The sequence below is a fragment of the Microtus oregoni genome, unplaced genomic scaffold (assembly GCF_018167655.1).
Source record: "Microtus oregoni isolate MIOR12 unplaced genomic scaffold, Mior012 000014F_ref0000157, whole genome shotgun sequence".
NCBI classification, from domain to species: Eukaryota; Metazoa; Chordata; class Mammalia; order Rodentia; family Cricetidae; genus Microtus; species Microtus oregoni.
Window position 1 is genome coordinate 49,859,396 of NW_024543073.1, and position 19,845 is coordinate 49,879,240.

At 43.9% G+C, this 19,845-nt stretch overlaps 2 protein-coding genes across 3 annotated transcripts in view; one reads left to right on the forward strand and one right to left on the reverse strand.

Moving 5' to 3' along the window:
• The window catches only part of Clgn (calmegin), a 32,924-nt gene extending 30,684 nt beyond the window's left edge, over positions 1–2,240 (forward strand). The window contains exons 14-15 of the mRNA XM_041663589.1: positions 703–827; positions 1,447–2,240. Coding sequence (XP_041519523.1) covers positions 703–827; positions 1,447–1,527 — 206 coding nt within the window. The 3' untranslated portion in view covers positions 1,528–2,240. The remainder of the gene's footprint in view (positions 1–702; positions 828–1,446) is intronic.
• Positions 2,241–9,827: 7,587 nt separating this feature from the next.
• On the reverse strand, positions 9,828–16,924 carry Scoc (short coiled-coil protein). 2 transcript variants are annotated; one of them, XM_041663773.1, is made up of 4 exons: positions 16,786–16,924; positions 13,633–13,704; positions 13,096–13,179; positions 9,828–11,368 (listed from the first exon to the last, which is right to left on the reverse strand). In XM_041663773.1, exons 2-4 carry the CDS (start codon positions 13,652–13,654, stop codon positions 11,226–11,228), a joined length of 249 nt encoding a protein of 82 aa, XP_041519707.1. In that variant the 5' UTR covers positions 13,655–13,704; positions 16,786–16,924; the 3' UTR covers positions 9,828–11,225. The 2 variants fall into 2 exon arrangements, with proteins under 2 accessions (XP_041519707.1, XP_041519706.1); XM_041663772.1 differs by lacking the exon at positions 16,786–16,924 and adding an exon at positions 16,423–16,759.
• Between the last annotated feature and the right edge of the window lie 2,921 nt (positions 16,925–19,845).

The window sequence follows — 19,845 nt, forward strand, 5'->3', positions numbered from 1 at the left end:
TCACAGCATACAAAAGGAAATCCCACATTATGGTAGTATTCTCCTCTTCTTTTTCCTGCTCTCCTCTCTTTTTCTCCCCCCCCCCTTCTCCCCACTTCCTCCCTGTCCTTTCATAATGACAGTGACAAAGTTGGCGATTTGGCTAAAGAGAATCCATAGGAGAACCAGTGAATAACAAAGGTGAATGGCGATACCTGCAGGCTACAAGATAACTTAGACAGCAGGCGAAGAAGACAAGGGTCACCCTGACTTAGACAGCAGGCGAAGAAGACAGGGGTCACCCTGACTTAGACAGCAGGCGAAGAAGACAGGGGTCACCCTGACTTAGACAGCAGCCGAAGAAGACAGGGGTCACCCTGACTTAGACAGCAGCCGAAGAAGACAGGGGTCACCCTGACTTAGACAGCAGCCGAAGAAGACAGGGGTCACCCTGACTTAGACAGCAGGCTGGAGAAGACCGATCACCCTGAGGGAAGTTGTCACTGATCATGGCTACCAGAAAGCTGAGAATTATTTGGACATTGTCTATTACATAATAATAATTTTACAAACTTGCTTCACTTCAAAGATGATTTTTTATAAGTGTAAAATAGTAAGTATTTGCAATTAGCTAGGTTATTTTTTTAGTTTTGAAGGGTACAAGCTGCTTTTTAATTGTGGAATTTAAATTAATCTCCCTTAATTGTCCTTAATACTTTTCAGTAGCAAAATCTCCACCTCTAGAAGAGGAAGTTGGTGAACCGAAAGAGAAGAGTGAAGAAGAAGGGGAAACCATAGAGGGGCAGGAAGAGATGAACAAGTTCAATAAGTCTGGGTCTGAGGACGAGGTAAGCCTCACTGCAGGAACAGCCTCCACCATGCTTCCCCCAGTTTCCTTGAGTAAGTGCCTCCATGACATTTTAAAACAAAGAGATAGAGAAGGCAGAAAACTGGAGTGACCTGTGTGACATCTGATAGAGGAGCACTTCACCTGAGCCACACAATGTAAAGGTAGAGTGTGTTGGCAAAAATAATGATAACTCTGTTGGGAAAGAGGTACAGCCATCTCTGAGTATCTAAAATGCAGGCCTCCTGCTGAAAAGACGGCTGTCTCAATTCACCCTCACCAACAATGGGATGAGCAGTTTAATCCCACAGTGGGAATCGCACAGCCATTCCCTATGAGATTGAGACCATATTCAGAGTCATAAAGAAAATGCTGCAGGGGCGGGCAGGAGTGGTCTTTACCACATGCTTATTCAATAAACAGGGTTATTTTGAAAATGTCATCAAGCCACTTGTAAATAAATAAGACAGCGAGGCAACTTCGTGAAGGACAGGAGCCCGTGTAACACAGCGTTGGACAGTTGGAGCACACGCTTTAAAGAACGAGAAATACGCTCGCGCCTGCCTGCCGACAGTTAAGGTCACAGGGAAGGAAACATTTTGTCCTTCGTTGTTTTGCAGATGAAAGACGCTGATGAGAGCACAGGATCTGGAGATGCCCCGGTAAAGTCATTGCGCAAGAGGAGGGTACGGAAGGACTGACGTGTGTCAAGTTTGCAAATCCCTGAGAGAGAGAAAGTTGGCGTTCCAAAGTTAGTGTGCCCAGAAGGACAGCAGATTCATCTGCACAAACTCTTTCCAAATATCGAACAATGTTAGTCTTTCAGATTCTTCTTTCTTTCTTTGGGGGGGGGAAGCAACTTTGAAATTAGCTGGTCTTTGGATTTAGATTAAAGAAAAGTGGCACATTACATGAGCTCCAAGAGATTACTTACTATTCTTAGAAGTGACGGTTTTAATAGTTGGAAGATCCTTTTGGTCTTGTAGAGCAAGATAGCATGTAGTCATCAAACCTGCTATTAGAAACGTCACCTGTTGGACTTTCCACTTAAATGGCTATGCAAGAAGATACAAGTTAGTTTTATAATACAATTTGAGTACGTTCTATTGTACAGACTGAAAGTGACCCAGCTCACGTATGATCATTTGATGTCGTTAGCACTTTAAAGTGTTGTATGTGACCACACTTAGATTGCCTGAGTCACACTATAGTTAGGTCACTTCACGTAGAGGTTCCTTGGAGAGGTTCTGTGTTGACAGGCATGTCACTTGAACAAGTTCAAGTGTCACTCACGCAATCACTGGGTACTATGCAAGCATATTCTACATGGAATATTATACTGTGTAGACATTTTTCAAGCTTCTGTAGCCACTTCATGCCCAAATGGCTTACCTCGTTCATGAAACTGTGTACACATACCACTCTTGAAATAAAATTTAAATATTTTTTTTTCATTTAATTTTTTCTTGGTTTATCAATAAGGGGTTTCTCTAAGTAGCCTGGCTGTAGCTCTGACCACTCTGGAAGTCTGTAGACCAGGTTGGCCTCAAACTCACAGAGATCTACTAGCCTCCTGAGTGCTGGGACTCAAGGCGTGTGCTACCTACCACTGCTCGGTATTTTCTCATTTAAATTATATACTCCATAGGGGTCATTACTGGGAAGGCTTCGTTTATTTTTGCAGGATTCTAATGATTGAACCCAATTCTTCAGCTCTGTCTTTTTGCCATAAGTTTCTGCTAATGAGGTCACATGTATTCTGATTCTGTTTCATCCTCACAGCTGTGTCTGAGAGTGACAGATGCCCATTGCTGGGTCCTAATGCCTCCTTCAGGGGAGGAGGTGAGACGGCGCAGAGTCAATTGTTGACGGAGGTTTCAGTCCTGCCTGCTTCCCGTAGTCATTAAGTCACAAAGAAATCACATAGAGGTGTCTACATTAATTATAAATGGATTGTCCTAGTATCTCAGGCTTCTTATTAACTCTTATAACATATTAGCCCATAATTCTTGTCTGTGTTAGCCACGTGGCTTGGTACCTTTTTCGGTGTGGCAGTCACATCTTGCTTGCTCTGTGCCAGGCTTCCACTCTGTCTGGGTGATGACTACAGACTGAAACTTCCCTCTTCCCAGAATTCTCGTTGCTCCGCCTCTACTTCCTGCCTGGCCAATCAGCATTTATTTAAAATTCTAGTGACAGGGTACAGACCATTGTCCCACAGCAGTCAATAGCATAGACATCGGGAGTCATGGAAAAGGCAAACAGCAGGCTCATTAATTCAGCAATGGGAAGAACCTTATATACCTTCTTGCCAGTACCCAGGCTGTGCCCAGATCCAGTGGCATTGCATGGTCACCTCTCACTGGCTAGCCTCTGTCAGTGCCTGTTGCTAGTCCCTCAGGCAGACTCCAGGGTGCTCATCTCTCCTCCCACAGGTTCCCAAACGAGCTACCTTTTCAGCGTCATTTCACTCAAAATGTTTTACTGGAGAATGTTTTACTCTTCAGCAGTGTGTGTGAACCCTTCGAAGGGCCATTCGAGTCTCCAGGAGGACTAGAGGACGACCATAACACTGAGTCCCTGTGGAAGGAACTTTTACGGTTGGGGTTTGCAGATATGCACACTCCACCTGTCAACAGCTCCCTTGCATAGGTGTGCTCAGAACTCACACACTGGAAATACACCCTAGCTTCACCTCCCGAAAGGAGACTGAAACGAGCCAATGAGATTGTTCACATCTTCCAGAGTGTTGGGAAAGCAGAGTGACTATTTTCCCCATGGCCGTGTTCCAGCGTGCATAAACTCTTGGTGGATTCCGAACACGTGTGCAGGCACCCATGGAGACCCACAGAGGGCGTCAGATGTCCTGGAACTGGAGGCACAGGAGGTTGTGAGCTCCCATCCTGCTCCTCTGCAAGAGCAGCTTGTGCTCTTGATGACTGAGCCAGCTCTCCAGCCTCTGCTGCTTTTCTCGGAAAACACTCTTCAGTGAGGCTCCCTTCCACTGGCCAGAATGACATTGGTGTCGTCTCCATTTGGAGGGACACAAATGGAACTGCTAGTGTTAGATGAGCCACTGCAATGGATTCAGTGTGCCAGAAAATCTAGAATTCTCAAAATGATTTCCTTGATCAAAGGAGATGGCTCAGTGGGCAAAAGTGCTTGCCATGTGGGCATGGCGAGTCAGAGAGATCTGAATTCCAAAGTTGTCCTTATGTGTGTGCATGCGTGCATGTAAAATGATTTTGTGTGCAGCAGAAACTGTCCAGAACAGACAACACATTAACTCACACTCCGGACACACACCTGCTGAGGTCTCTTAGATTTTTGGCTATATGTTTTTACCTTTAGCAAGATGAGAGATGAGATAGCAAGTGACTTAGACTACTTTTTTGGTTTTGTTTTGATTTGTTTTTTTGAGACAGGGTTTCTCTGTGTGTAGCTTTGGTGTCTGTCCTGGAACTAGTTCATGTAGACCAAGCTGGCCTCGAACTCACAGAGATCCACCTACCTCTGTTGAGTGCTGGGATTAAAGGCGTTCACCACCATCACCCAGCTTAGACAATTTCTTAAATCTGTTGTATAATAAAACATATTTCCAACAGTCTCAAGCATTTATTCTTAAAGCATATAGGTCCCATGCTTTTCCGATAGTGTGAGAAGGTTAGGAAATAAAGCTGTCTTCATTTTTTTTCTACTTTGGTGATAAGACATGGCCAAGGAAACTTATAAAAGAGTTTAATTAGGGCTTATGTTTTCGGCAGATTACAGCACAGGCATGGTAACAGGAACGGCTGAGAACTTACACCTTGATCGGCAAGTAAGAGCAGAGAACACGCTGAGACTGTCACGTGTCCCAGTTAAGATTTTTTTCTTATTGCTGCAATGAAACACCATGATCAAAAAGCGAGCTGGGGAGGAAAGGGTTTATTTGGCTTACACTTCAGCACTGTTCTCCATCATTGAAGGAAGACAGGACAGGAGCTCAAACAGGGCAGGATCCTGGATGCAGGAGCTGATGCAGAGGCCATGGAAGGGAGCTGCTTGCTGGCTTGCTTTCCCTGGCTTGCTCAGCCCACCTTCTTACAGAACCCAGGACCAGCAGCCCAGGGATGGCACCACCCACCGTGTGCTGGGTCCTCCCTCATAGATCACTAACTGAGAAAATGCCCTACAATTGGATCTTATGGAGGCACCTCCTCAACTGGCTCTAACCTGTGTCCAGTTGACACCCAACACCAGCCAGTGCAGCATAAATCTTTTGACACCTCAGAGCCTATTTCCCAGTGATACAACCTCTCCCAATAAGGTCACACCTCCTAATCCCTCCCAAACAGTTCCACCATCTGAGGACCAATATGTATGCTTGCTTATGGGGGCCATTCTCATTTAAGAAATGAAGTGAACACGCCCCCGGCAATGCTGAAGCATGCAAGGCAGCCCGTTTATATTGGGTTTCGTGGTCTGAATTGATGAGGTTCCACCAAGATATGAACTCAGATCACTGGATTCAGAGTCCAGAGCATTAACCATTACACTAAACCACCACAGAAACCATCTCCTCTTGACAGTTTAAATGAGACAAGCTGATGGGAGAAAACATAAACTTGGACACATATTTAAAGACTTTTTATTTTTTAATTATATGTATTCTGCATGGGGTAACATTTACCTGGGAACTCCCTGGAGCTGTGGCTACAAGAGGGTGCAAGATTCCATGCAAGTGCTAGGAACTTTACAAGAATGGTGTGAGCTTAACACTAAGCCTTCTCTCCAGCCACTGTGGGAACATTTAGTCTGTCTCTTAAGGCCCCAGTGCACAGAATAGTAACGGCAGTCTAGGAGACACTAGGAGAACCAGAAAACCATCTTTATGTGCCTGCCACAATATCTTATGTTTTGTAGAAACGTAGGGTTACTTTCAAATTTTAATAACAGACATTTGATAAATCTTTGGGAAACCTTAAAACAGGATAACCACTTTCAGTGGTTACAGTGTATGAGTTCAGTTTCTAGTATCCCTCAAAACTCCTAGGTCATAAGACAGACTCTGGGCTGGGTGTGGTGGCACTTGGGAGGCAGAGACAAGTGGGTCTCTGTGCATTTGAGGCCACCTTGGTCTACACAATGAGTTCCAGGACAGCCAGGGCTACCTAGAGAGACGCTGTCATAGAGTCAACCTAAGTCTTTGTTACAGTAAATTTGTCATTAAAGGGGAAAGAACTGGCAGAAATAAGGGTGAGGTATCCAACCTGAGAGGAGATGAGTGCTCAGCTGATGTCGGCCACTTTTACATCACAGGAATTTGCTTCTTTAAGAACAATTCCAAAAGTAAAGGCCGATCTCTGCACAAGCAACTTCACCACCTGAACACCATCTCACTCGGCAGCCCAACCTGACCTCCTAGCTGGGCTTTTCTCTGCGCTTCTATTTTATATACTCATTCTTTCTCCCAGTTATCACTGATTCTCATAGATTCTGATGCAGACACAAACTGCTCCAAATTGTGCCCCTATACAAGTTGTAACAGTTTATAAAACCTGAAAAATGCCAAATTCTGAAGCATCTGGTTCTGTAAGTTCCTAACTAAGGGATTGTGGTCTGCGGCACCCTGTAAATAGTGGGCAGCAGAAATGTGAGCCAAATGTTGGGTGGGATGGTAGTGTCAGGATTGAAGGAAGCACATCAGTTGGGACCTGGTGGGAGGTGCCACCTTCTGTCCGGCTGCTGTTACAAAACACATTCTGCACAACAATAAAACACATTCCTCACAGTCCTGGAGGCCAAGGAAAGGCAACATGCCTATGCCTCCCAAATGCTGAGTGTGGTCTTTTCCTGTGCCCTTAAGTGGCAAGTGGGTTCTCTGCGGCCTTTTTATAACCCCACACACGAATGCTCTGCCTTCATCATATCTCTCTCTAAGGTCACATGGCCCAATTCCATCCCATTGTGTGTCACGATTTCAGTGTGTTTGAGGAGGACACATTTGGTCCTTCACAGGCAGCTTGCTGCTGTTTCCTGACAGGCATTGCTCCAGCACCACAGAGATAGAAAAGTAGTACAGAAAATTACTTTAACACCACTGTGCAGGAGCGCTGTGCTGCGTGTCAAGACTTGCGATTGCTAAGACACCCTCAGCTACTAGTGTAACAAGCAGAGATTAGTGAACTGGAGGGTTGGGGTATGGAAACATACTAAGCAGAGGCATCCGTAAGGGGATTATTGCTAAAAGTTACTGCTGAAGGCAGGCCTAGGTGGTCACCTCACCTGTGGCAGCTGAGGGATTCTCTCTGAACTGACCTGGCAGAATTCTTGCTGGATTTGGTAGACAACTGATAAGGTTAGATGAGAACTCTAAGGTCTGTTGGTCACTGAACCAAGGAAAGTCTGGGTCAGAAATAGACACTATGTGGTTTCCCACCTGTGTTTTGTGTGTGGTGTACAAGTGTGTGCATGTGGCAGTGTGTGCATGCATGTGGAGAGGCCACAGGTCAACGTTTGGTGTCTGCCTCTATCACTCTTCTCCTTATTTGTGGAACAGGTCTATCACTGAACCTAGAACCCATCTATTGGCTAAACTGGCTGGTCTGAGAGCTCCAGAGGTCTGCCCGCCTCTGCTCCCTCCCCCACCCCCAAGGCTAGTGTTACAGACTTGCTGACCATGTCCACTCAAGTCTCCATGTTTATTCGTGCTTATCGTTTTTTGCTGTTTCACTACTGTGGTTGGTTTTATTTGCCTGTTTTGAAAATGTTTTCTATAGAAAGGGAAAGAGCCAGGCAGTGGTGATGCACACTTTTAATCCCAGCACTCACGAGAGGCTGGTAGATCGCTGTGATTCAAGGCCAACCAGGTCTACAGAGCAAGTTCTAGGACAGTCAAGGCTAACAGAGAAACCCTGTCTTGGAAAACCAAAAAGAGAGAGGTGTGGAGTTAGATGGGTGGGGAAATGGAAGACCTGAGAGGCGGGGGATGGGAAACTGTCATCAGAATATATTGAATGAATTTTCAATTTAAAAGATTTTTTTAAAAAAACCATTTCTCTGGTACTTGTTACACCAAAGAGACCCGACCTCCAGCCTGTAGCTCTGCTCTGGTGAGAGCTGTTTTCCTTGCATTTCAGTTGGTTCCAAGGTGGTCTCCTCTATTAGGAAGTCAAATCCTAGGGGAAAAGGCTTACACATCAAGGCTGAAGAGAGCTTGACTGTGCCGGACACAGACACATGGCTTCAAAGCAAGATGATTTTCATCAGATGTAAACAGAGACTGTTCATTTCCTGGATCCCCAGACCCAAATAATCACACAGAAACTGTATTAATTACAACGTTGTTTGGTCAATGACTCAGGCATATTCCTAGCTAGCTCTTACATCTTAAGTTAACCCATTTCTATTAATCTATGTATCATCACGAGGTTGTGGCCTACTGGTAAGGATCTGGCATCTTTCTCCTTCAGCAGCTACATGGCGTCTCCTTGACTCCATCTACTCTCTGTTCTGATTTCCCATCTGACTTTACTCTGCTGAGCCATTGGCCCAAACAGCTTTATTCATTTGAGGTTATACTAATAAAAACAACACATATCCAGATGGATATCCCACATCAGTTAGGGTACAACCTGACCTCCTGAGCTTGGTCCCCAGAACCCACATGGTGGAAGGAGAGGACTGACTCCTGCAGGTTGTCCTTCTCCTCCGTGCAATCAAAATCAAACAGGAAATGAATGTGAACTAGTTAAAAAGGTTTCGTGCTTGTTTGAGGTTATACTAGCAAAAGAAAAAACAAAAACCTTGAGCTTGACTTAAAATAGTGGGCACCAAGTCCCAGTCAACAAGTTAACTCCTTTCCCAGCCTGAGGGGTGGAATGAGGTGGAACAGAATAACTTCTGGGATGAGAAGCACAAAAGATGGTGAAAAACGATCAGGTGGATAGCAAGGTATTCCACAATTGCCTCAAATCTGAAGATTTATTTTGACTCCACTCTCCATATCGAGAACTTTTCCTTGACCACTCTGTCCCATAATACTCTAAACCAGGGAACAATGAGAGCAGATAAACTGAGGGATCTCAAGAGAGCTCTTGGATTTTGAGCTTATCATTTAACTAGATGAGGGGTGCTGGAATGCATTCTCTGTGAGGGAAAGTAGTTCCAGATACTCTGTAGCAAAAGATCAAGCTGCAGCTGGACTGCTAGTGACAGGTTGATGTAGGAGGGTTATCTGTCTGTGTTACTTTCATTGGTTAATAAAGAGATTGTCTTGACCTTTTGATAGGGCAGAAAATTAGGTGGGTGGAGTAAACAGAACAGAATGCTGGGAAGAAGGGAAGTGAGGCAGATGCCATGGAGCCAGCTGCCAGGTCAGACATGCTGAATCTTTCCCGGTAAACCACCAACACAGATTATTAGAAATGGGTTAATCAAGATGTGAGAGTTAGCCAATAAGAGGCTAGAACTAACGGGCCAAGCAGTATTTAAAAGAATACAATTTGTGTGTTGTTATTTCAGGTGTAAAGCTAGCCGTGCGGAAGCCAGGTGGGACAAAAAGCAGGCCTGCTCCCTCATTACTACAACAGGTCCTTCACCTCCTTTCACAGAGATAAGCTGTAACCACACATGGCTTCCCAGGGAAGAAATCATTTATCAGCCACCCTAGGCTTTGGATGTATAGAGACTGTGCCATTTCAAGGCAGGGCCCATAACACTTAGACTTTGCACACTCCCATTCTCTCATTCTCTTTCCTGTGAATGGAATAGTGTAACTGGAGATGCAGAACAATCTGTTCAGTAGAGCCAGCTAGGCTGGAAACAATAGAGGGTAGCAAACACAGCCCCTTCTCTAGAACTTCAGCTAGCTAGGTAAGCTCCTGAAACACTTAATAAAAGGTTACTGCTGTAGCAGTCTTGGATGCTTACATGAGATACATTATTACACTGTGGCCCTGCAAACCCAGGGTACCACTGCACATTTACTTAGCAACTATATCAAAACACACACACAACCTCTGAAACAGCTTTTTATTAAACAGCAAAGCATAACCTGAACACAATTTTAAATATTTGTAATGCAGTCACAAAAGGGTTGCAAAATATCTGCAATGTGAGGATTACATGTCCATATAGCTATCACCACTAATACATTAGATAATTCCACGAGTCAGCACAGCCCAATCTAAGAGCCATCAGTTGCGTTAGTGGATCTTCCCTATTGTAACATTTCAATATTACTTTCAATATCAACTCCTTTATCAAATGAAAGCTACAAACTAAATTTTTAAAAATTATTAAAAGAAATGACTAAAATTATGCAAACAACGTAGCTGAGTTTACAAAAATTCTGGGAAAACAACTGAGATAAAATACTAAGGTTAACAAGTATCACATATACAAAACTCCCTTATATTCATGATTCTGATACTAATATATTCTCAATTCATTTCGCAAAAGTTCATCTCCTGGGTACAAACAAATCTTGAGACCAAATTCTTAACTGGTCTCTCTCTGACATGTGGCTTACTTAACCCGCTTATGTCAGCCAGACTTAGTCTGCTCTCATACTGTCCCAAAAGTGCAACTGTGGGCCAGAGGTAACACATCTGGAGGGAAAGGATTTGGAGCTGGTTACTTCTGTTTATCCAGTTTCCCCCCTCTTTCTATCTTTCCTCAAGATTTTCTATTTTTCACACACATGTGACCAGCACTCTGATCTTTTCAACACTGAATGGGCTATTTGTGCAAAAGAGAGTGTTGAGTTTCTCAATGTGACAATTTACATTTCAAAGAAAATCTTCATTTTGTATAGCTTCAATCTATTTTCAGTTGATTAAAGAGAAACCAGCAATCCTATCTTATTACTAAATATCACAAATAGCAAGCTTTAGCTAAGAAAGTGTCTTATTTTGGTTAAGAATCAACAATTACAGTTCAGGTTGCTCTGGTAGGTGACAACTACTCAGGTTACTGTCAGGGAGATGGGCAGGAAGAGGCAGATGGAGGAGAGGCACACGACGGTGGACAAGGTACAGAGCTGTGCATTCAGTACATGGTTTTGGTCACTTTGTCACAACATGGTTATTCTCTTGTGTATTTTACGAGTTAGGCATATGATAAAAGACAGTGCTAAACCTATATATATATAAGCAAATTGGCAAAACATTCATCTTCAAGTTTCATAAATATCTGTAATTCTAATTATAAAGTCTCTACATTGTCATAGACTAACGTAATACATATAATGTTAACTTAGGGATGGTTCCTGTTAAGCAGTTAATATTACCTAGATCTGACATTCTCTTTATAAATACTCAAGGAAGCAAAGGAGGATACTGTAACTTCTGGATCATATCCAAGCTTTAGAGAAAAAAAAAAGCAGCAACTCCATGACAAGAGGGAGGTGAACCCTTTACTTCCTTTTGCTTTTTGTATCAGTTGTTTGGAAAACACTAGAAGCAGACATGAGATTTTCTATATATTGTCCAAGAACTTGATTTTCTGATTTTAGCTTCAGATTTTCTTCCTTAACTGCATCTACTCTTGCAGAAAGATCTATATTAAAAAAAAAAACAAAAATATAATTATCAATAAAATCATGTCAATTACTCCACGTTATGAAATGCAAGATTCATCCTTAAAAAATTGAGACCAGGCTAAGGGTGTTCCCAGTGCCTACATGTGTGAGACCCTGGACTTGACCCCAAGCACTACCAATAAATAAGTATCACAATTCATAAATTTTCTGCTTTTCAATTCAGATTAATGGGGTTAAAGACTTAAGCAAAAAGAATTTACTGAGTATAAGTCAGAAGATGGTGCCTGTTGACAGAGCTTCCCATGGGATTCAATCTGTAGACAGTATTTATGTTAACACTTACAGTGGTGAGACAACACTATGTTTTTAAAGGTCCATGTCCTGCCACATGAAACTATAATGTCTTTACTGGAAATATTTACAATCTGCAGCTTAACACAGCAGGGTTTCACAGAGATTCAGTGAGACCCAAGCAGGAGTTAAACATCAGTTAAAAATCCAACAGATGCAGGTCCTGGAGAGCGGGTGCAAAGTCATCTCCATCCACACATCTAACAAATGCGCAGCGGCAACAGAAGCAGCAGTGAACATGGTTACATGTGAGCACACGTGCATTCAGTAACACGGGCACCCAGGTGTCAGGATGAAACACCGACTATGTCAATATACAGTATGTCACACTTTTTTCTGGAGAAAAAGCAAAATGGCTAAGGGTCATAAAAGCAGATTAAAAGGTATTTATTTATTTATTTATTTTGGTTTTGAGAGACAGGGTTTCTCTGTAGCTTTGAAACCTGTCCTGGAACTAGCTCTTGTAGACCAGGCTGGCCTTGAACTCCCAGAGATCCACCTGCTCTGCCTCCCAAAAAGGCGTGCACCACCATCGCCCGGCTGCAAGAAGTCTTTTTTAGAGTTAACTATTCTCTGAGGGTAATCTGAGCAGAGGCCTGAGGAACTGAGGAGATGAGCCACACAGAAAGGCAACTAAAGGAGGCCTGTAAAGCAGAGGACGAGCAGACAATCTGGGTAGAGCTGTCACTGTCAATGAGAAGCTATTGCTCACTTTGTGCCCCAAACTTAACAATACCTAATGACATTGACCATCAGAAGACATGTTGGTGGCACTAGTAATTTTATGGAAGGAAACTAGGAAATGAAAACAAATCTCCCATCAATTTGAATCTCTAGAAGTAATGTTTCTTTTCATCTTAATGAGGCCTTCCTGAAGCAGACTCAGGAACACACTGCCAGATTAAAAAGAGCTCTCGCGGTAAGCCAGCATCTTGCTAACACCTTAAGGAGGATGTATGAGAGCAGTGACTGGTCTTACTCAGGCAAATGTGTCCTTTAGACCACCAGGCAAGGCTGTAGACAACAGCAAGAAAGAGAAAACGACTGGGGCCTGCAACACGGCTCACTGGGTAAAGACACCTGCAACCCAAACCTGGTGACCTGAGTTCAGTTCCAAGATCCACATGATGGGAGGAATGTTCCCACACGTCAGCCTCTGACTTCCATAAGATCCACATGATGGAAAAAATGTTCCCTCCCACACGTCAGCCTCTGACTTCCATAAGGGTGCCCTGCACACACATCTGCCCACATGTACAAATAACATTTTTTTATTTTTACAAAATAACAAAAAAACAAAAACAAAGCAAACAAATAAAACCCCACCAACTATTAACATGGACTCTGAAGTTAACTGAATGTCATTCAGAAAAACTACTAAATGCAATCTAACCTTCAAGTGTGTGTTGGAGTTCCAACACCTGATTAATAAGTCGAGTCTTTTCTTCCAATTCCACCTGATTTTCAGCATCGACTGCTGTAATCAAAAGTGTTAAATTTATTATTAATAAATAAATTTATTTATTACTGTTTTGGCATGCAACACTTAAAATTCTGCAGAACGTTTTATAAGCATTGTCTTAATTACCGTGTACACTTCAGGGTAGATGGGCACTAAGCTGAACTTGCCATACAGTTACAGAACGGAAGCCACCTTGGATGCTTTCTGAAGTAAATGGGAAAGAAGCTACACTTAAATCTTCTCTATATAGCCCTGGCTGTCCTGGAACTCTCTGTAGACCAGCCTGGCCTCAAACTTGGAGATCCACCTGTCTCTGTCTCCTAAGTGCTGGGACTAAAAGCATGTGCCATCACTGCCCAGCTAACCTAAACCTCATAAAGATTGTTTCTCTGCCCTTTCCACTGTTTAATAAAGCAAAAGCATACAGAAAGCCAGAAGCACACACACAAAGAAGAACAAAGACCTTACCATCCATGTCAGCATTCATCATCTTGGGTAACAAACTTGCAGCTCTTGAATGCACTCTGTTTGATGAATGGTCTGCAGCAAGAGAAAGAAGCAGACACAAGAGTAAAATATAAACTTGTCCTTCCAGAGACAAGGCAGTTAAAGGATGTGACAGAGGAACCCTCCCCATGCCTTACTTACACGCACTTTGAAATGCAAAGGACATACACAGAACAATACTTTAAAAACTCAGAAACACTGTAAATCTTTTTACTAAGGACAATTACAAAGAGGAGGAAAATCTTTCAGAGACAGAATGCCCAGTGTACAAATACAAAAGTGGACTCTCGGGCAGCTCTCAGCATGAAAGCTATTGAGCATCTTCACACAGCACTGAAGGCTGTAAAACTCAGCATGCTCCCAAGCAGCCTGAACACTGCTTTCTCGCGTTTCCCACCTCGGTTCACAGAGATCCTCTGCACTCCAGAGAAAGTAAGTTACAAGATTTTTTTCAAAATTCTGTTTTCAAAGTTATTCAAGCTACTAAAGTATTTGAGGATCACACTTTAAGAATTCAAAATATCAAATGTATGACAATATAAGGAAACTAATCTGCATGGTAATTTTTTTTAAAAAGTATTCCTCTCCATTTAAACAATGTTCAAACTTTCAATCGACAGAAAGCTGTTTCGTGTGTTTATGTCTGTCTGTGTGCATGTCTCTGTGCACATGTGGAGGCCACAGTCCACTCTGGGTGTCTCTCTTGCTCCCTCTCCACCTTATTTTTTAAGATATATTTTGAATGAACCTGGAACTCACCAATTCCACTACAGTGATTTTAGAGCAAGCTCTAAAAGGCCTACCCTCTACCTACCTCCCTAGCACTGGGGTGACATGCACTGCCATGTCTGTGATGTGTGGGGTCGCGAGCACAGCACATGTGTGTACACACACACACACACACACACACACAGAGAGTTACATGGATATCTTTGACTTACCAGTGACCCTGACTTTGAAAACATGATTCTCTAAGATTATCTACATCAGAGCTTTAAAACTTTTCTTTGAAACTCACAGGAATTCTCAGTGCCTATGTGCACCTAGCCTGTTAGTGGATGAGAATCTGTAACTTCTATACTTTAGATGCAGGAAGGGGAAAGAGTAGAGAGTAAGACTTGAGAGACACAGAAAGCAGTAACGAGGATTAACTTAAACACTGCTACATGCTCACACCGTACTCCTAAGACCTCTTCTCAAGATGTTTAGCACAGCAATTGAAAAACACAGATTTGGATGACCAATACTTAAACCCTCACTCTGTATTACAGGCTCTGAAATTTTACCCAAGTATTAAAATCTCAGCCACAGCATCCTCATGCATAAAATGGAGCTAATAACCATGTATCTTGTAGGTCTGTTCTGAGAATTTGCTGAGCTCAAATGTGTTTGTGTACTTCATGAGCATGCAACAGATGCTAACCACTACCCTCTCATCTCCAGATTCTTGTTTGGAGCACAGAAGAAAAACCAAGTGGCCAAAGTGTCGTAGTAGAACCCAGGGCCAAAGCTGAGAGTGGCCTGATCCACATCTCAGTGGTCACCCAGAGCCACTGCGTCATGGCCAGTCTGTTTTTCCCCGCCATTCCACCTCAGCTCAGCTGCACATCTCAGATGTGAAGTTGACATTGCAACCACTTACCAGTAAACAGGTATTCTTTTTTTTTTTAATTTATTTATTATGTATACAACATTTTGCCTCCATGTATGGCTGTACGCCAGAAGAGGGCGCCAAGTCTCATTACAGATGGTTGCTGGGAATTGAACTCGGGACCTTTGGAAGAGCAGTCAGTGCTCTTAACCGCTGAACCATCTCTCCAGCCCATAACAAGTATTCTTAAAAATTAAGTGCCCAGCCGGGCGGTGGTGGCGCACGCCTTTAATCCCAGCACTCGGGAGGCAGAGGCAGGCGGACCTCTGTGAGTTCGAGACCAGCCTGGCCTACAAGAGCTAGTTCCAGGACAGGCTCCAAAACCACAGAGAAACCCTGTCTTGAAAAACCAAAAAAAAATTAAGTGCCCAAGGCACTAAATCAATGCACGAAACACTTCACATATATAGTTTTATCAAAACAAAGGAAACTGCAGTTCACAGATGGGAGTACTAAACCTTATACAGGCCAGGGGCCTTGCCTATTGTTTCACAGCCAAGACATAATCAAGGTCCTAATCTGTGTCTATCAAACATTTTTAAAAACTCGGCTTCTTTGGCATTTCCACAAACTAAACAACTAAGATAAATTTCATTTGCTTCAGCCGGGCGGAGGTGGCGCACGCCTTTAATCCCAGCACTCGGGAGGCAGAGGCAGGCGGATCTCTGTGAGTTCGAGGCCCGCCTGGTCTAGAAAGGCTAGTTCCAGGAGAGGAACCAAAAGCTACGGAGAAACCCTGTCTTGAAAATAAAAAAAAAAATTCATTTGCTTCAAGCTCCATCCACTCGAGTGTGATTTGTTTCTATCTGTCCATGTTCTGCTTTGATATTTTTGGGGTCTCAAATTCTACAGAAATCGAGGAACTGCATGGTCAATAAGGATTTCAAACTTTCAAACAGGCACCGGTACACCTACGCACAGCTTTGATTCTCAGAAACAGATAACGGTCTGGGGACATCTGCCTTTACGGCTGGTCCACCGTCAAGGTGGACTGTACAACAGAAATCTAGGCTTTTCCGGAACAAGTTCTCTCCTTTCCAAACCTACTCCCCAATATTTGTTCCACAGAATGCTTGAGAAAAGATGACAAAGAGACAAACCTAGGCACAAGCAAAGAGGTCCCACCCCAGGCAGGCACGGGTCACCACGCCTACAACGCAACCCTAGCTTCGGGTGGCTGAGGCAGGAGGATTGCCGCGAGCTGGAAGGTTATCAGGGGCTGCAGCGCGTCACCTCCTGGGCCCATCGCACCCCCACAGTGTTCCGACCGGGCACCGCCAGCCTCTTCCCACACAGCCCGCTGCGTGCGGCCGGCCGGGAAGGAGGCTGCGCAGGGCTCGGCGGGGCGTCAGGCCTCGCGATCCCGCGCCCAGGCCGCCGCCCCGGCCCACCCCAACTGCAGGGCCCCGGCTGGACCGAGCGCTTTCCCCGGCCCCGGCCCTCGCCGCCCCGGGCCGCCTCACCTTGCGTCTGATGCGCCGGGAAGGAGGCGGGATGGGCAGAACGCCTCAGGCCGCGGCTCTCCGACCAACTGACAGCGGCAGCTCCGCCCTTCCGGCCCACGGAGCGTGCGCCGACCAAGGAGGCGGGCTTCCACCAATCCGAACGCGAGATTGTACGCCTGCGCGTTGGCTGCCGGCAGGCCCACGGCCGAGCACCGGGGTCCACCTTTGCCCTAACAAAAGGGCATTGACGCCCAATCAGGATTGTCGGGCGTGTCCCGGAGAAGCAGCGACCAATCACAGAAGAGATGACGCACCAGAGACGGCGGACCTAGCTGAGCAGCTTCTGTCTCTCTGGGAGCCGGAAAAGAGTGGTTGGAAGTCGTTCTAGGTTAAAAAAAAGTTATCCTGTAAATTGCTACTGCCAGACTCAGGGCGAGAGACATTTGAGCACATTCAAAATAGAGTGAGCAGAACGTTACAGTCTGCCCTTCCTCAATTCTAAAAGCCCCTCAATTCTAGGATCGCATTTCCTTTTTTTTTTTTTAATTTTTAAAGTCAGAGAACCATAAAGCATGTACCATTAATGGATATTTCTCTTTGTACACCCGCATCCTGGACGATCTTTACGCTTACAGTTCGCCTGACCGCTTCATGAAGCCTTAGATCAGCGTTTGCCTGATCTCATTCACTTTCTCGCGCGCGCGTGCGAGAGAGAGAAATATATATATATATATATATATATATATATATATATATATATATATATATATAGTGTGTGTGTGTGATCATATATACGTATGGTTTTATGTTTAATTTTCTTTTTTATATAAGATTTTAATTTTAATTGCATGAATATGTGGGCGGGGGGGGGGGGGTGCCTGCAGATGCCACAAGAGGGAATCAGATCCCTGGAGCAGGGATTACAGGGGGCTGTGAATCAGCTGATGTAGGTTCTGAGAACCCAACTCAGCCTCCTAAGTAAGAGCACCCAACTGGTGAACCATTGCTACAACTCCCAGTAGTGCTGTGACCTGAACTCATATTCTTAACCATCTCTTCAGACCCCAAAATGGCCTCTTGCCAGATAAGAAACATCAATAAATTTAAAGTAACTTACATAATTGGAATCACGCAAATTATTTTCTCTACCCACCGAGAAATTAAATTTGAAATCAAGAGAAATCGGTAAGAGAAAGATACTTTGAAATTCCTAATAATTGGGAATCAAAATATACACTTCAAACAAACTGTGAATCTCGGGGACAGTCATGAGAAAATATTTCAATTAAGTTTAACCGTGAACATATAAAATGTTTGATTGAACAACCAATATATTTAATTAATATTAAATGTAATCATCAAACTTTGTGGATGTACCCGGAGGAGTGCTTAGCATCTTTCTTACTATTATAGGCTTCTCTTGGAAATCAAGGAAAAGTTCTAATCAATAATCTAAGTATTCCCTTTAAGAAATTAGGAAACGAAGAATAATTGTTTTAAAAAAAAACAAGTGAAAAAAAAAAAAACAAGTGGAAAGAAGTAATCAAAAGTGAAAACCTCTTGTTCCAGATTTGCTGGCACACACCTAAGTTTACAGCGCCCCAGAGATGGAGGTAGAGGATTGTGAGTTGGAGGTCAGTCTGGGCTGTATAGATCCTGTGTCAGGATTCCACTCCAGACTCTTATGAGGAAACCATAAAATTAACAAGGAAAACATGAAACAGAAAGATGGCATCTTAGTTACTGTCCTATTGCTGTGGCAAAGCACAAAAGGCAATTTATAGAAGGAAATGTTTATTTGGAGCTTACAGTTTAAGAGGGACCGAAGTCCTGTAGGGGGAAAAGGCCAGCCAAAGAAACCCACCCTGGCCCTGAAACCAGAGCCAGTGGAGGAAACACACCCTGGCCCCAAAACTAGAGCCAAAAAGCTTAAAAAGAGCCAGTGAAAGAAACACAGTTTGGCCCTGAAACCAGAGGCAACTCTACCCCTGACCAACGAAACCAACCAATCCCTGAGCAGGAAAACTAACCAATCCCTAAGTGGAAAAATCCTTCTGGAAAAACTTCGCCCCTAAGAAGCCAATATAAGACCCTCTGCCTATTCAGTTGCTGGCTGTCCTTCACCACCCTGGCAGAGGCAGCCGCTCTCCTGGACTCTTCCTTTTCAAATAAATCTTTTTTGTTTGGTTGGTTGGTTGGTTTTATTTGTTTATTGAGACAGGGTTTCTCTGTGTAGCTTTGGAGCCTGTTCTGGAACTCACTCTGTAGACCAGGCTGGCCTTGAACTCATACTGCTCCTGAGTGCTGCCATTAAAGGCAAAATCTTACTGCCTCAGTGTCTTGAGAGCTGGAATTACAGGAATCCATTCTGCAGAAATGAGTGGTTTTAAGTAAGCTCCTTCACATACACGTTAGTTTCCTACTGAAACTTGAAACATATCAGAAGTTCCTCTTGCTGCAATGTGCAGATTCAAAATGGGGAATCCAATTATCTGCTCTTGTTGTGGGGTTTCACCAGAGAAGACGTCTCAAACATGGCTTTAAGCCAATGGAAAGCTCTTATTAGGCAGTCAGTGACTACAGCAGGTGTACAGGACCCCACTGTAGAACTGGAGCTTTCTTAGGGTGGGCTTTTTAAGTACAGAAACCATGTTCCATCAACAAGAACAGTTAGCCAAAAGGCAAAGTTAGTACATTTAGGGACTTCCCCTGATCTATGGCCTGTGATGGATAAGGTCTTTGTTTTCGTTTTGGCAGATGCACTGTCTGTCCCCATGCTGATTTACAGCCTGAATGGCACTTCCATCATGGAGTCCTACGAAGCACCAGGGCCTGTTACCCTCTGCCCAGCATTTTCTTTACCGTGGTCACTGACAGCCTCCTTTGCTTCGCTTCTTCTTTTCCTCTCACTGATATAAACACACGGGAACACGTGAGACCTAGCATGACTCCGGCTGGTCAAACGGGCACAGCTGAAGTCTGCTGACGACAGAAAGACTCGGGCTGCATATGCTTCTTACAAGTTACTGGCATCTAGGTGGAAAGAAGCAAAAATGAAGAAAAAGTTTAGAAAATCCA

What these genes read in the sequence shown, in the direction of transcription:
- Scoc (XM_041663773.1), bottom strand. Translation starts at nt 13,654, where the DNA reads ATGATGAATGCTGACATGGATG. An exon ending in GATGAATGCTGACATGGATG is followed by an intron (nt 13,180 to 13,632) that starts GTAAGGTCTTTG and finishes TTTTGATTACAG; the next exon opens with CAGTCGATGCTGAAAATCAG. An exon ending in ACTCCAACACACACTTGAAG is followed by an intron (nt 11,369 to 13,095) that starts GTTAGATTGCAT and finishes TTTTTAATATAG; the next exon opens with ATCTTTCTGCAAGAGTAGAT.